The sequence below is a fragment of the Ovis aries genome, chromosome 13 (assembly GCF_016772045.2).
Source record: "Ovis aries strain OAR_USU_Benz2616 breed Rambouillet chromosome 13, ARS-UI_Ramb_v3.0, whole genome shotgun sequence".
Lineage (NCBI taxonomy): Eukaryota > Metazoa > Chordata > Mammalia > Artiodactyla > Bovidae > Ovis > Ovis aries.
This window is the reverse complement of record NC_056066.1, coordinates 78,826,712-78,843,644: the sequence shown is the minus strand read 5'-3', so window position 1 is coordinate 78,843,644 and position 16,933 is coordinate 78,826,712. Positions and strand designations below refer to the sequence as shown.

The 16,933-nt window shown below is 40.4% G+C and overlaps 2 protein-coding genes across 16 annotated transcripts in view; both read left to right on the top strand.

Moving 5' to 3' along the window:
* Window positions 1-16,933, top strand: part of DPM1 (dolichyl-phosphate mannosyltransferase subunit 1, catalytic) — a 51,845-nt gene that overhangs the window by 28,306 nt on the left and 6,606 nt on the right. The window contains exon 10 of the mRNA XM_027977329.3: window positions 14,891-14,983. The gene's annotated coding sequence lies outside the window, so the exon portion shown is untranslated. The remainder of the gene's footprint in view (window positions 1-14,890; window positions 14,984-16,933) is intronic.
* The window catches only part of ADNP (activity dependent neuroprotector homeobox), a 29,909-nt gene that overhangs the window by 7,669 nt on the left and 5,307 nt on the right, over window positions 1-16,933 (top strand). For 4 of the 15 annotated variants that reach the window (XM_060397108.1, XM_042230278.2, XM_060397103.1 and 1 more), the window contains 3 exons: window positions 5,401-5,449; window positions 13,004-13,116; window positions 14,891-14,983. In XM_060397108.1, coding sequence (XP_060253091.1) covers window positions 13,009-13,116; window positions 14,891-14,983 — 201 coding nt within the window. In that variant the 5' untranslated portion in view covers window positions 5,401-5,449; window positions 13,004-13,008. The other 11 variants (XM_027977327.3, XM_027977322.3, XM_027977323.3 and 8 more) reach the window with 6 other exon arrangements.

Below are 16,933 nucleotides of genomic sequence, written 5' to 3'. Positions count from 1 at the left end.
GTAGTGCAGGAGTCACTCGCCACGGTGTGTCCCTGCCTTGCTGGGGCGCCTATTAAAATGGAGGAAATGTGGAAATGGCCTCCCATCTCACACCCTCTCTGAAGCTAGATTGGGATGTAAGACATGTTCTCGATCATTTTCTCTAGGGCTCTTGTCTGAAATCTGAATACTCAAAAGTGGCAGTTTCTAGTTGTAGGCACTAGTCTTTTTGCCTGAAAGCCTTTTAAAAGGAGTAACACAAATTTTATAAGTACACATGTATTTTATAAGCAAATTCCAGATCGCACCTTTGTATTTCTAAGTCACCTAGGTTTATTTTGGGTACTTACGGACACTCTACTGCATAACTATTATAAGTGCCACAGAACTTGTGAAGTTAATATGCTGACTCTAACATAAATGGCTCACAGTGATGTATAAAAAACACTATTCTGTGTAAGTATAAATGCACTAGAATGCAGTCAGGAACATGTATGGCAACCATATCTGATTCTCAGTAATAACAATAGTCTGTGCTTTTTAAAAGACTATATCCTGGTATGAACTCATAATTTGCAAAGTTATTGTTATAGCTCCTGATCTAGTTTAAGGTAATAACTTCTGTAAGCATTAATTGGCTTCGTCTTACTTGCTGCTTCTGACATTTGAACAGTGGAATGGTGTTATACTGGTTATGGCCTAGGAAACAGACCTCCAGAGGTTAAGTAACATTTTTAGAGTCACAAACCTAGTAAGCCACAAAGCAGGGATTTAAACAAATCTCTAGATCTGTCGACCTCTAGAGCTGTGTTTTTCACTACATTGTGCCATCTTTTCTAGCAGGGCAAAATTGTACTGTACTGTGTCGCCCTACTTATTACAGGAGTTTAAAGGTATGAAGGGGAGAGATTTTTTACACGTGGCTGGAAGGAAGCTGAGTTTTTGTCCATAAAACCAATATAGTCTTACTGGAAAACAAAAGTTTTTATGTCGGCTGTAGTTTTATGCTTCAGCTTTTTACCTCTTGTTGTCCTGCTATCGCTTCTGTATTTTGTTGTCTTACACCTAAGGCTTTGGCTGTTTGCAGACTGTCCAGATTGAGCAGGCAGGTCTGCAGTGCGTGTGCGCTCCCTCAGGTCTCAGAAGCTCAGCAGAGCAGCCATGCAGTGATGCCGGTTTTTCTCTGAACACAGTGGCCACAGTGCAGCAGTTCCTTCCACCCTCTCCTGACCACCCCTGCCGAGAATGAACCGTCCCTCTTACAGAGCCTCAGAGCGTTAATCTGTGATGCGTCTGAATACATTTCTTCTCCATATACGTGTGTGTGCGCATATAGGGAGTCACCTCTGTAAGCCCTTTGTAGACAGGGACTGCTCGTTCATTCTGCGCTTTCTGAGGCATGCCGTGTGCCAGCCACTGACTAGCATGTTGAAACTTTGTAATGACAATGTGACTGTAATTTTGGTGACTGACAATGTGGTGAACTAGGTTGTTTATTTCCCATTAGATTCTTGGTTTAATACTGATGAACCACACCAACATTAAAGAAAACAATACTTGTTTAAGCTGTTAAAGCTTCCTGTTTTGTTTTTCCTAGGGCCTCTCCTTTTGTCCAGTTCTGTCCTGTAACTGTTTGAAAGAAACTTAAGGTGATTTGAAAGTTTAATACATGAAAATTATGTGAAAATTTCTGTGCTTTTGCTACCTGCTGTAGAATCATTTCAATTTTTTGCAAAATTAAAATATAATTGAACTTCTCATTAAAGTAACCCTGACTGGGTTAAACTGTTAGTTAAGGCAGAGTGAATTTTACAATCTTGGACAAAAGTGATATAGTCCTTTGTTCCTGGCCTCTTGGAGTGAAGCAGTTTTGCCAGGAAAGTGAACTCTCTACTGAGGTTTTTCTTTTTAAGTACTTAGCAGTTTGAAGGCCATTCATGTATTACCAGAGAAGTGCTCGTTTAATATAGTCCAAAATGGTCTAGAAATTTGTAAAGGCCTTCAGAGTTCTTTTATTACATCCAGGACTTGCTCTAAAGGATTTATCCTGTTCAAAGGAAGCTTTAAACAGTCTTAACAGATACTTAATAACAGCCTTATCTGCTTCTGTGTTGACTACTGTTTGTCTTGTATTTTCTCATAATTACCTTTTTTTTTTTTTACTTGATTTGTGGTAAAATCTACGTGACATAAAATTTATGCATCACGTTAATAACCAGGGGGTCGCAAAGAGTCGACTGACGACTGAGCTGAACTGAACTGAACCATCCACTTTTAAGCGTACAGTTCTGTGCCGTTAAGTACACTCAGAAAGATTATTGCGCAGCAATTACCACCATCCATCTCCAGAACTTTTTTCATCTTGCAGAGTGCAAACTCTGTCCCCGTTAAACAGTAAATCCTCCTCCTCCCCTCCCTGCCAGTCCGTGGCAGCCACCCTTCTACTTTCTATCTCTGTGAATTTAACTACTGTTAGTGTGTCTCAAGTGAGTGGAATCGTATAATATTTGTCTTTTATGACAGGTTTATTTTGCTTAGCATAATATCTTTGAGGCTTTTCCATGTTTCCAGTAGCTACTTTTTAAAAAATGAAAAGTGAAATTAATAATTTTCAATCCAGCATATCCAAAGTATTGTCATTTCAACATGCAGTCTATTTTTGGAAGGTTATTTATGAGATACTTTGCATTTTTTTCATATTAAGCATTGGAAATCTCAAATATATTTTATGCTTAAAAGCAAATCTAGATGGGTAAAGAAGATACATTAATTGCCCAAAAGTGCATGGAAAGCTGCTCAACATTACTAATCTTTAGGGAAAAGCAAATTTAAATTATGATGAAAGTAATAACCTCACACCCATTAAGATGCTTATTGTCAAAAAGAGAAAAACAAATGTTGGTGAGGAGGTGCAGAAATTGGAACCTGTATACTTGGGAGTGTAAGTGGCAGAGCCACAGGGTTGCCATGAGATGTAGCAACACACGCGTGTGTCTGAGAGAGCTGCTTGTACACCCATGTTCCTGGCAGTGTTATTCACAGTAGCTGAAAGAGCGCAAATGTCCATCAACAAGTGAATGGATGAACGTGATGCATACATAGCATGAAATGTTATTCAGCCTGAAAGGGAAGGGGAATCTGACATGATGCTACAGCTGGGTAAACCTTACAGGCATTTATGCTAAGGAGAATAAGTAGTCACAAAAGGACAGGTATTTACGATTCCACTTCTGTGAAGTACCTCAAGTGGTCAGCAGCATAGAGGCCACCCGCGTGGTGGTTGCCATGTGCGTGTGGTGGGGGAGAGGGGGAGTGTTGCTGCTGGATGCAGACGTTTCTGAGTTTCGGTTCTGCGAGGTGAAGGGGTTGTGGGGAGGGATGGTGGTGATGGTAGCATGGCAGAAGCTTAAGGCAGCTCAGCTCAGCTCAGACTAGCCTCATTTCAAGTGCATGGGAGCCATGTGTGGCTAGTATCTGCCGTATTGGAACACATAATTCTTAAAAATCAACTTAGAAAATTTTCAAGCAATACGGGTTTTCTTGCTGTGTGAGTAAATACTGAATAAAATACATTGATTCCCTTTTTTGTGTTTTGATTTTTTTTTTTAAGAAAAATTATGCATGCGTAAAATCTGGAAGGATAAGTATACCCCAGGATTTACTGTTGTCTTGTCTTTGGGTAAAATCATTTGTGTTCGTTGCCTTATCTACGTTTTGTAATCTTATGCTAGGCCTGTTAACAACTTAAAATATTTTTTCACATTTCATACAGCTCACCCATTTAAAGTATATGATTCAGTGTTTTCTAGTATATTCAGAGTTGTGCTGCTATCACCACAATTAATTTTAAAATATTTTCTTCACCCCACGAAGAGCCTAGTTAGTACCCTTTAGCAGGCACCCTCTATTCCCTCCCTGCCCCCACAACTCCTCCAACCTTAGGCAACTTGAATCTCCTGTCTCTGAGATTTGCCTTTTTTAGATACTTCATATAAGTGGAATTATACAGTAAGTGGCCTTTTGTGACTTTTCATTTGGCATGGTATTTTCAAGGTTCATCATGTTGAGCATATATCAATATTTCCCTCCTTTTTATGGCTAAATCATATCCCATTGTATCAATATTACCACATTTTACTTAACCATTTATCAGTTGATGGAGATTTGGGGTGATTTTCCTTCTTGGATATTACGAATAATGCGGAGAACGTGCATGTGCAAGTTTTTGCCTGGGCAAGTGTTTTCATTTCTCAGTTGCCTTTGTAACAGTAACGAAGAGGATTTGCCAGGGGAAAGGAACCTGAGCTTTAGAGGCAGTTGAGAGCAGACTAGTCCCCGCAGCCCCACCCCCACCCCCGCCCTTGCCCTTAGAGAAAGAAAAAAGATGGCCAAAGCCTCTGCCTGTTCTCGGCAGTTCTCAGAGCACTCCATGAGTGTGGTAATGGTTAACTGGTTCATTATCATAGGGGAGACCTAGAATACACATCTGGCTTTTTAAAAGCTATTGTTTTACTTAAGGATTCTAAGATTGTGGTTCTCATTTTGCAAGATGCTGCCATTACAACTTGGATAGAAAGCTGTCTCTCAGATGTGACCATCTAGTAACTGTCGGCATCCGTAGTGATGTTTAAAGCGCTTTAGGGCAAGTGGTCTCAGTCAGAACTGAGTTCATGGCTCACTTCTTTGGAGGTAATGGGACCCTCTGATCTGAGATGTATGCGTGCATTCTTAATTATCTCTGTTTGAGCTGGTTTGACTGAATTATTTATGGTTATTTCAACCTTGGGTATTAAAGTCTTGACACTTTCAGATGTGTGTATATTATATGCATTGTTTACTTTTAGTTAATGTCAGTGATCAGAGCTTCATCTGCATGGATAATAGGAAGAACACTGCACCCTAGATCTGGAGATGACCTTGAGACCCAGCTCTGTGAGTGACACGCTCATTGCCCTTAAGCCAGTTGCTTCTCAGTTGCTCCTCTAAAACAAGAAGAGTTTAGATTAAGTAAAACCCTAGATCCTTTTCAGTGATTCAAAGTGCTGCATTTTCATAATTGATTTTAGTTGATACTATGATTTGAAATATGAATCTTAATCTTTTGTCCTTCTTAAGGCCTGTATGTCCATGCCCCTTCAATGAGACGGTGCCTAAACATAGTTGACAGTTATTTCTTTTCTAACCAGACATGTATTCAGAATAGAGTATCTCTTTCTCATCAGCTAAACCAGCTAATGCTGAGAAAGATGGCACCTGATGCCAAAATAAAAAAGGTTGTTTGTAGTCGTGTGTGTGAAGTGGGTGCAACCAATACGAATGCACCCTTCAGCAGCATTAGTTTAAAAATCATACTGAGAACTAAAGAAGCATTGTCCCGCTTGGCCTGATCATGTCACCCCTGAAGTACCCATGTTTTAACAGGGCACCAGAGATTGGCCAGCTGGAGCCCGTTTGCTGGAGACTGGCTGAGGTGAGGAGGGAAGGGGCTGTGAAAAGCACCGAGCGTGGTGAGCTTGGCGAGCTTGGAGAGGGGCCTCCTGGGAGGGGGGGCAGGGAGGGTCTGAACACCTGGAAAGGCTGTTGGGCAGCTGAGTGTTTAGACTTTCGCAGCTGAACTGAGAGTCGTGGGCTTCTTCCATGGCGTTGTCAAGTAAACTTGTGAACAGAACTGTCCTGTGCGTTTATAGAGAGGGAACAAAGGTATCCCTGTGATAAAACATTTCTGTACAGCTTGCTGTATCTAGAGAATACAGGCATTTTGCCTTGCATAAATACGAAAGAAATAGTTATGAAAACTTAATTATAAGGGATTTAATAACTGATTTGGTTAAAAACTTGAAAATCTTTTTTTAACTGGGTTTCTTTTGTTACGAACTGACAGAAGAAAAATTAGTTACATTTCCTATTTGCTTCTTGTCTTTATTAACAGTGTTCCAGTATGATTATCCTAAGCAACGTAGTTGATGTTCAGTATTTAAATTTACCTTTAGTGCAAGTGTTTCTTCATTGGCGAAGCAGTTTCTTTTTCTCATCCCTCTGGGCTTGCACGTTCCTCAGCGCTGCTGAACGTTCCCTGGTGAGAAGGGGACTAAAATTCCTGTATGCTGCACAGTCTCATCCACTAACCCAGAGTAGCATTCTATTCCTGGACAGTCAGTTACTTGTTCTGTGGTATTTGGGATTGAGGAAGAGAGGAAAAGGAGGACACCCAGTTGCCTTTCATGTGAAGAGCCTGTGGCATCTGGAAGGTCTTTTGCCCGCAATTATAGGAAATTGAAAGATAAGCTGCTTCTGTTCGGGTCTGTGTTTTAGGAAAAGATTGAGTGGGGTGATTGCTTCCAGACTGGATGTAGGCTCTACGCTCCCGATGTGTTCACTTATCAGGGGGTTGTTCTAGAAAGGCTTTACAGCGTTCATTTTCTTAAAATACAAATATATAAATCTTATTACATCCGGCTTAATGTAAGTGTAGGGCTAGTGGCATCCTGAAAAGCATGTAAGGTGTCTGTGTTCACCACTTGGGGTCCCAGAATACTCAGGACAGGTAAATACTTAATTGGTTATAAAAAGAAAATGTTTCATAGTGACCACACTTTTACTCAGTGAGTGGTATTTACAGTATTGAATATGTTGCTGAGGGGTGACAGAAGTATGGGAATGAAGTTTCCCTTCTGCCTGAGTACTTTCTACCTTAACGGGTCCAAAATGTTTCCACAAGGACATCACACACAGTTTTTTTAAGTGCCATCATGAGTAGCAGTGGAGTAACTGATGCTTTAATTCTCTTCCTGTGACTCTTCAAATGCCTACGCCTCTTAGAAAATAGCATAACTTAATATTTTTAGTTAGATCAGTGGTTTAAAGAAATTTCAAAGACTGACTTAAAAACCCCAGTGTGGGTTATGTAAATACTTGCACCAACATTAAGTGGAATATTGTTTTAAGTATTTAGGATCTGAATTTCTTACATATTAACTTGGGTTGATGATGTACCAGAACTGAAATTGTTTATACTGTAGTATATTTAAATGTAGTAGGTATTTGAATGTCTTCCTGATTTTTTTTTATTAACTTAGAATATATTGCTGCCTTGTTTTGTTTTTTCCTTCACTAGTAATGGCATCATTTCTGGCCTTTGATTCTCCCCTACTCCCTACCAAAAAGATGTTTCCAGAGAGGTGTTTTTTTGGTTTGTTTTTGTTTTTAATAGCTTTAATGTAGAAATGTTTAAAAAACAGAAGAGTATAAACTGTGTCCTAATTCTTAAGCTTACTGTGGGCTTCCTATAACCGTATTCTGATAAGGTTAATTTTATTCAGGGGAGATTTTCGGCAAACTACTGGAATTCTGCTTTAGCCATCAGATTTAATGCTTTGGGTGACCTTGGCATAAATTTGCATATTGAGCTTTAGTTTAGACAAGTGACTATTTCAGAGAGAGACTTGGAGATGGAGAACTTTTCCTTCTTCCTCTTTCCATCAACCTGAGCCCCTCTCTCCACTTTTTATCCTTTTCATATTTCAACTAAGATTTCTTTAAAAACAAGGATTTCATCTCTTTAAGGTCAGGTGGGGGCAGTGGAAACCACTGGTTTAGACTAAGCAACTTATGTTCAGGTTCTACCAAAAACCTGGTCTGGTCTGCCTCTCAATACAATGTTAGAAATGTTTTTTTCCATGAAAATTGTAGATTTGCATTCGCTGGTATAAGGACGCAGTGGTTGTCATTCTAGTATATGTTCAGATTTCACTTCCCACGCGTTACAACGTCTCAGAGTTACGCCTGCAGGTGCTGGAAACCAGGCCACACTACTGTGTTTACCTGTGTTTTCTGGCCTGTTAAATTAGCACCATATATTTTCTTAGCAACTTGAAATGTGCAAGAATGCATATAAAAATGTGAAGAATTTGTATACTGGGAAATGCTGTTCTAGATCCACACTTCCAGTTATTTAAAATGTAATCTGTAGAGGTTTGATTTGGAGGGTGGTTTTTTTTTTTTTTCTTCCTGACTTGATTATGTATACCTAGTCAAAGGTTTGGAGAAGGCAATGGCACCCCACTCCAGGATTCTTGCCTGGCAAATCCCATGGACTGAAGAGCCTAGTAGGCTGCAGTCCATGGGGTCACTAAGAGTCAGACACGACTGAGCGACTTCACTTTCACTTTTCACTTTCATGCATTGGAGAAGGAAATGGCAACCCGCTCCAGTGTTCTTGCCTGGAGAATCCCAGTGACGGGGGAACCTGATGGGCTGCTGTCGATGGGATCGCACAGAGTCGGACACGACTGAAGTGACTTAGCAGCAGCATCAGTCAAAGGTTTAACATTGGGTTTCATGGGGGTTCTTTTTGTTGTTTTGTTTTTACTTTGATGGTGCAATTATAAATGCTTTTCTCCTAAAAACAGGGACTAAATGATGCTGTCCTTGATACGGTGTCTTTGCTGAGGGACTGCAGTTTACAGACAAGCCCTGTTGACTTGGTATGTTAGGTCCTGCACATCTTGCTTCAGCCTCTTGAACTATCGCTGTCGTCTGTTGGGCTCCTCTCTCTGTTCTTGGCCCAGATGAGCCTGAGTGCAGCCCCTGACAAGGTTTAAGCCTCCTGGCCGGGCTCGTTTCTGAAACGATGAGTATTGTGTTGCCAGTTAATGACCTCTTTGCCTAAATAAAGTTCACAGTCGTTGATGTATCATGATCCTTCTGTCAAGATTTGGCCTGTAGATATTTCCTTGTGAGGCAGGCTCTTTCTGCTTTTATGTACCTCTTTGTAGTTGGTATAAAGGAGTATTTTTGCTTTTGAGATAAGAGGTTCATGCATTTGATCAGTCTTATGTATAGTTAAAATTCATATGGTTTTAAATCATCTGTACCCTATGGCCGCAGAGCTCGTATTTTCATTTCAATCATCTTGACTCTTGCTTTCTGAGGAAGGAATTACTTTCTGAGTGGGAATTTGGCCGGGATTATTAGTAAAACTTTAGTGTTTTGGCCCTAATCAGTAGGTGTGGGTATATTTTGCAGAGATTGATAAGAAGGAATATGGCTAAAATATTCAATAGTGCATCAGATGGCATATGCTTAACCAAAATTAACTTCAGTTAATAAAACACTTAGAAATGTTAACTCCATTATTAATGAGTTTGAGCTTTGCCCAAAATCTTTTAGAATTTACAAAGTGTTTTACTCTTCCCATAAAGTGTTTTTGTTTTTAATTAATGAAACTAGGGGCCATTGCCTCTTTCAGAATGATTGCATCTTCCTGACAAATCCCTATTCTTTCTACTACTCCCAATTCATCAATGTAATTATTCTGCATAAAATTCCCAGTCTTCCCTCTTCCTTGCTCACTTCCTCTTCTATTTCCCACTACCAAAACTTTTGGCTGCAAGCATCATGAACCAAAACTTAAGCAAAAGTGATCATGTGCTTGTACTTGTTTATGAAAAGTTTGGGGGAGGAATGGTGAAATCAAGAGGGCTGTCTTTCGGGCACAGCTGGATTGAGGATCTCGCAGCAGCAGCAGCAGGAGAGTCTTCTGTTCTGTGCTTTTCTCCTGCTCACTGTTAGCCCTGTTTGGGGCACATGTCAAAGTCTGTACTTAATCAGAGTCTGCAGAGAGAGAACACTAATTGGTTAACCAGAGTCCTATACTCTCTGCACTGATGGTTCCAAGAGGAAGCTGGGCAGAGAGGGGAGCGAGTGTCTCCTTTACTCCAGTGACCCAGTGCCTGCTGTATACCCGAGAAGCAATGGGCTGTTGAAGGGGAAGAACTGTATCCTGTTCAGCTCTCTATATTTAGCACATGGATAAAGTGCTCCAAAAATGATTGATGAACAGATGAACAGTGGTTTCATTCTATTAAATTGGATATTTTCCCCTTTTTTATGCTGTGAGCCCAGAAGTGTATGGTTTGGCTAAAGGAAGCTTTCCTTGGTGTTCGGGTAGTGGTGCTGACCTGGTGAAAGTGGCCATCCTGATAGCCAAGGAGGCTCCTGAGAATGGTTAGCCACCTGGGGACAGATCTGGGGAGCACGCCCATCCCTCTGCACTCCTTTCAGTGCCCACCTCTAGACAGTTTGATGTTATCGTAAGACACCTTCCTCCCTAAGAGCAATGATGGTGAATATTCTAAGCTCTATTCAGAAGTGAGGAGCACCCCCTAACCTCAGGCAGTCAGCTGCCTATTTACTCTGTCCTTCTCCCTTCCCAGTTAAGCACAGAATAAATAGGAAGGTGTGGCCCTTTGATTCAGTTTCTGATTCAAAAGGCTTTTAAGGGGTGAAGAAGAGGCCAGTGTCTTTTAGATGTTTTTAAACAAGAATCAAATAGATAACATCAATGAACCCCAAAGGAAGCTGTTGATTTGAAGTTGTTTCTTAACAGCAAGCAGTGAGCTGGGAAAAACATAAAAAGCATAGGGCCCTTGAGTTCTTTATCTAATCACCCGTAATAATTCTAACATTAGCCGATAGACGTTGTTGGAGACTTTGGTTCAAGGAATCTTTGGCTTGTTGTCGGCATAGAAAAACTGAAGAAGTATACACAGGAAATGGAGGCTAGGAGTAGGAGGGAGCCTTCTTTACTCATTGTATTTCTATACCACGTACCTGCTTTATATCTGAGAAAAGTGTTTTATTCAGTAAGTGAAAAGCTAGAGGAAGTTTTCATTGTTTTTGAGGATGCTAACACATATGAATGTGTTATTCTAGCTCCAGATGGACGAAATTTTGGAGATGGTCTCTGTGAAGAATACCTTCATCCAGGGAAAGGGGCAGATGATAGAATTCCCAAGATGATCAGAAATGTCAGAAATCTGCTTATGAAGACAGTTAGAATCTTAACCTAGAATATTTTTCATCTTTCAATGTAAACTTTAACTTGGATCCCTCCTAGCTAATTGTAGAATAACCATTTTCTGTACAGCATTTTCCAGTAAGCAGTGTCACTATTTATAAGATTGTTTAATTCAACTCAAGTAAACTGAAGAAATTTATGGCTGAAATAATCATCTTTTATATGTAAGATTTTATAGCTAAGCTCCCTTATGAGCATATTGTAACTTTTTCACAACTGTAGGTAGATAACATTGGGTGCCATGAAGCAGTGAGGTATGCCTCACTTGGAAGTCTTAAAACAACTTTGTGAGCTGTTGTGGGGCGGGTGCTTAGAACACGGGTGTTCTCCATAGGAAATGGGGTTTTCTTTTACCCTGAGCTTTACTTTGACTCCCCAGAATGTTTTCTGTATGTGGTGATATTTCCAGATTTTTCTGTATTTGTTTTAGTAAGATGTTGAGCTGCTTTTCCAGGAGGCAGGGAAAACCAGAAAGGGCTGTCTTTGGGTCACACCTCTGCTCTGAAGTGGAATGGGATTAACATGGAAGTTCCAAAAGAATGGGATTTGGGCCCATGGAGCGTTGGTGAAATGAGTGGAGACGAGACGTCTCTCCTCAGAGCTCACTGTGCTGCTCGTTCTCTTCAGAACTAGCCCAGAGCACCTCCTCGATTTCCGAAACACTTCTGTCAGGTGGTTCTCTCTGATGGCCTAGTTTGTGAGAACCTAGTTTTTTTTCTTTTTAATCAGTTTATTAAGCAATAGATTTTTTGAATCAAAAAGATGGTTCAAAATAATTTAGCAGTAAAATTTCCATAAGGGCTAGTGAATCTGGCCTTCAGTGCACATCAGTTTGCGCCAGAACTGACTTCTCAGTCTGTTGGCTAAACACCGGGCAGGGTGAGACGGCAGCCTGTGTGCAGAGGACACCATGGCCATGCTTTGTGATCAACAAGGAGTCCATCTTGAGGGTGTTTGTCTCCGGGAACTGCATGCTGCTTTTGGCCTCAGGTATACTAAGTTCTGGTAAAATATATCCAGATTTAGGTTTTCTGGAAGTTGCTGGGGGTTTTGGTAAGATTCATCCCCCCTCCCCATTTTTCATAGTTAATATTGATTTTTAGAATAGTAAGTGCAGTAACTTATCTTACCACAGTTGAATTAGTTGACTTTGTGATTGTGGTTTACAAATGGTAGTGATATTACAGAGTGACAGCCTTTATTAATTAGAAAGCCAGATTTGCATGTACTGAATTTTAAATCCTGATGTATCGGCTTTTGTTTCTGCCTGGTTTTGGTCTTTAGAGCTACTTTATAGCCTGTAAATTTTACTTAGATTATTAAGTCGATGATAAATTTTTACCCTGCTGTGTAGGGAACATTCATGGTCACTTTGCAAGCCATACAAATTATCAGTTGCCCAAGTTTTATTTTATTTTCTTAACCATTGTTTTTAAGGAACTTGGAAAAGTGGATCTAAATTTCTGCTTTAATGTATTGGGTCATTTAAATAATATTTCAGTTCCCTCATACATACAGAAACGTTTCCTTTCTCAAATGCTCCCCTGATTCTGTCAGTTACCGTTTGCTCTGACACCTGGTGCTGGCTTACCCCATCTCCGCACTGACTCCACGGCACGACAGAGCGCCTTTGTCCAGGAGTGGTGCTGACTGCGGGGCGGGATACATGGCCATCCGTGTCTAGTTTGGGTAGAGTGCAAAAACTCCCAATCCCATCACAATCTGCAGGATAGTTCCCAGGCAACACAAACTTACTTTCTCTGGCACTCAAGATGATGTGGTAATGATGCAGAAATGGTGGACATTTTTCTGTTTTCAGAGGTTCAACATCACAAGGAGAAAAACATTCACGTTTGATTTTAAAGTGATCGGTTGGGATATCCTAATTCTCAACTTTAAATAAGTTCATCCCAAACTAGTTTTTTGAAGGTCTGATCAGAACTGTGCTGCCCTGGATTCATGTCATCTACAACATAAAATGTCCTGTTAGGGGTAGAGAGGGTCAGGGAGTGCTTCCTTTAAGGGTTCAGAACATAGTGGATAAGGCTATCTGCTCACCTTTTTTTGTCATACTGGGCCAGGGTTTGTGATCCTACCATCAGTGGAATTAGTAAATATTGCAAGTTGCTCCTGTTTTGACTTGACTTAAATTTTTTTTTCCAATAGAAACTATGTTCCAACTTCCTGTCAACAATCTTGGCAGTTTAAGAAAAGCCCGGAAAACTGTGAAAAAAATACTTAGTGACATTGGGTTGGAATACTGTAAAGAACACATAGAAGTAAGTAGCATGTCATTTTTTAATTTTCACACGACTCAGCTTCTGCTCCATTACTTTGTGTCAGTGGCCAGGATCGTTAATTTTTAGGTGCGATTCTGAAATTTAACTGCAGCATTAGCTTTGCTAGAACTTTCTCAATTAGCCTAACTTGTTCCCTTCTCCCTAAAGTGGGCTTTTTCATCTTTGCGTCCTGAGGCAAAAGCAGTTACCACTGAGAAAGTGCCACGTCGGACGTTTTCTACTAGGTGCTTTAAAATGGTCTCTAAATTCAAATCCTTTAAAACAGCCCCTAGGGGGATATAGGAATTCTTATCTCAAATACACATATGAAGAACCAGTAAAGGACTAGGTCCACCTCACAGCTGATCATGTGGCAGGTCTGTCTGTGAGACTCCAGAGCCTGTTCTCATTCTGATGTGCCTGAATGTTTTGGTTGACCTTCTGATTGTTGAGGAGTAGTAGTTGGGGTGCTTGTTGTCTCTTTCCTTGGGATTTGAGCGTTTGTTGGCCCTTTTGACCCATCATAGACCATTGTCTTTCCCTCGGTAACAGTTTGGACTTTACAGACTGTTGTTCTCGCCTTTGATTCTGTGAGCTTTCTACCAGCCCTGTGGGATAACCAGTGCAGTGGGCTCCCCTTCCAGATCTCGTTGCTCTGATCTTGTGGTTAGTGGATCAGAAACCTCTGATTGGAAAGAAATGGTTAAAGCTGTTTTCCCCACTAGTCTTTTAAGTTCCAGCTGGGCCAGGGACTGTAACTACCTTGCCCATCTGTGTCTCCTCAGCACCTAGCACAGTGCTGGGCACGCAACAGGCACTTGGTAAATGTTTGGAAGAAATTGAAAGTAAAAAAGCAATTTCCTTCATGCAACAGTTTCTTTTCCTGGTTCCCTTACCTACTCTAGGGGCATATCATGAAGACCAAAGCGTCTCAGAATTGGATTTCTCTAGCTATGTCATCCCCAGTGTGGAGCTCACTCCATACCCTCTCCAACACCTCAGGTACAGGCAGACCTACCTGATGAAATAGTCCATTCACTCCCCGTGCAGTGGGGTGATCGTCATAAGAATAAACAGTGCAAATATTAGAGGTACTTTCCCTATCCTGCATTTGATTTGTTCATCCCTATTACACCCACTCCGTACTCTGGAATATATTTATGTATACTTGATATTCCACACTGAACTGCGAACCTTTGGGGAACAAGAGGAATTTTACTATAAGACTTTTAGTATTCCTATCTCACGGTTGCGGGGGGTCAAATTTTTACACAAGAGTAATTTAACATGATACCACATGCTTTCTTTGAGTAGCGGTCCTCCTTTTGGGGTTCAGAAATCCTGAGTTTTCCTTCTAGTCCAGTCCCACCCCGCCCCCATCTCCACAGAACATTTTTCTTGCAGAGAACCGGAATACCACATTTGTAGTACTGAGTGAATGTTGCTGTCTTACACTCTGTTCCAGTATTACAGCTGATGAGTTACCAGCTCTTAATGGTATTAATACATGGCTTAATTTTTTATTTAATTAGAACTCCAGTGGTTTCTTTGGAACCTGGTAACCATGACGGGAATGTTTAGTTGACACACAATGTTCACTGTAACATCCATGTGCCCTTTTGTACTTCCTAAGAACCTTACGACTCCTAGTCTCATTCTGGGTGGGGTTGACTTTCCTGTTCATCTCCCCAGCCCTAGTAAGAGATAGGATTTATATGTCAAGGTGGGCTAGAATTAATACCATGTTTTTGAAACTTCTTTCACTGTTTTCTAGGACTTTAAACAGTTTGAACCTAATGACTTTTATTTGAAAAACACTACATGGGAGGATGTAGGACTATGGGACCCTTCGCTTACAAAAAACCAGGTAAGTGGCACAGGAGACTTGCCCCCAAAGCAGCATTTTCCCTTTTCGGTTCTAGGCCTTCCATAGTGTAACATTATTTGTAGACAACCTAATGTGGAAAGTGTTAAAAATTTATTATCTCATATTTTCCTAAGAGAGAAAAATAGGAAGAACTTTGGTCTAGTTTTTTTCATTGTCCTGAAACTAAATGTAAGAGGAATAGGAAAGTTTGTTACTTCAGAGTTGTGATCCCCAACGTATACCAGAATTCCCCTCTCCTCTAACCCTGCCGAAAGTATTCTGGGTCTTCTGATTCTGAAATGTTCCTTCAGTTTTCTGTGTTGCAGTGCTTGTCTTTTCTATAAAGGGGAAGTCAGGACTCTTTCTTCCATTCAGGTTTTCCTGCTCGTCTATATCGTCACCCAGCCTCTGTGGGGTAGTATCAGCCAGCACTTGGGCTGTGGGACAGGTGGCTCTGTAGGATGGTAGCGGTGGGCAGCTTAACTGTTACCGATTGGAATTTAAAATGGTATTAGGTAATCAAAGGCACCAGCAGGGCCAACAAATAACAATAGGTGATGTTATAACAAAAAATAGAGGGCCATGGGTAATATATCTTTTCCCACAGGGAGGAGTGATTATCAATTCAAACTGTATCATTATTTATTTCAGTGGTGATTGTAATTCTGGATTATTTATCTGTTCATCTGTTGGAACATACTTGGCAGGGAGTCAGTACTTTTAATCTCCACCTCAGAAATGTGATGTCATCTGGTTCTTTTCTAAGTAATAACCCAGGAAAGGGTATCAACCAGCAGCCTTGAAATAGGAAAGCCTTCCAGCAGGACGCATCACTTAGTTAATTCAGTTTTGCCAAAACTAAAGAAGGAAAAGCACAGTACTTCATTTTGGTTGTAGCCAGTGTCTGAAACAAGGTAGATTTTTTATAAGGAAAAAGCGATCACCTCTCACCGAGCTTGTTTCCCCTATCATGAAAGGACCAACTGCACAGATGTTAATGAGCTGTTTCTATAAGTTGCTCTTTGATACTAGTAAGTTGTGCAGTGCTTGTTTTATTGGCTTTTTAATATCCTGCATTCCCCACATTCTGTAGGAATTTTTACTTAATTTCTTAATTTGAATCAGAGTGGCTGTCACTTCATTACTTCTTTTGAAGCTGCTCTTGGTTGAGAAGAAGGAACAGCGTGGCTTACAGAAGAAAGCTGACTTTTCAGATCAGTGGGGTTTTTGATCTCAGTGAAATCCGAATACTACACTCTACTTAGATCAGAGGGGGGAAATGTTTGAGATTTTTGAAAATGTGCCCTTTTTTTTTTTTTACAAAAATTTTTCCGTGATGGAAAGGATCAAAGGTATGTCTTTATATTGTATTGCCTAATTGCACTAGAACACTCTGGGGCCTGAGTTCTAGTGTTTAGTGAGTCTGAAACCTTCAGCAACTTAGCAGCTGTACTTACAGAGTGATTGTAGTGATTTCACCTAGCTTATTCTTTGTCCTTTCTAACTATAAAATGTTTATCTTGAAGCCATTTGTCTTTGGGTTTCTCTAAACCAGTGAGCAAATGTGACTGAATGTGACTGTTCTTTTCTAAAAACACTGAGGAAAAATTCTGAATGGAGTTTTTATTTGTGACACCAAAATAAGTGTTTATTATATTAGGTTGGTACAAAAGTAATTGCGGTTTTTGTATTGTTGAAATTTACCTTTGCTGTTGGAATACACTAAATAAATGTAGTTATGTTATACATTTTAATGCTCGTCTCACTTTATGTTTTTTTGTGAATGACTTATTACTTGCTGTTTATATCTATTTTAGACTATGGAAAGGATGTTAGACAAAAAGCAAATTCAAGTGATTTTCTTACTCGTGTTCAGAATGGGTTGCAAAGCAGCGGAATCAACTGGCAGCACAGAGCACTTGGCCCAGGAGCTGCTAACGCGCGTGCGCG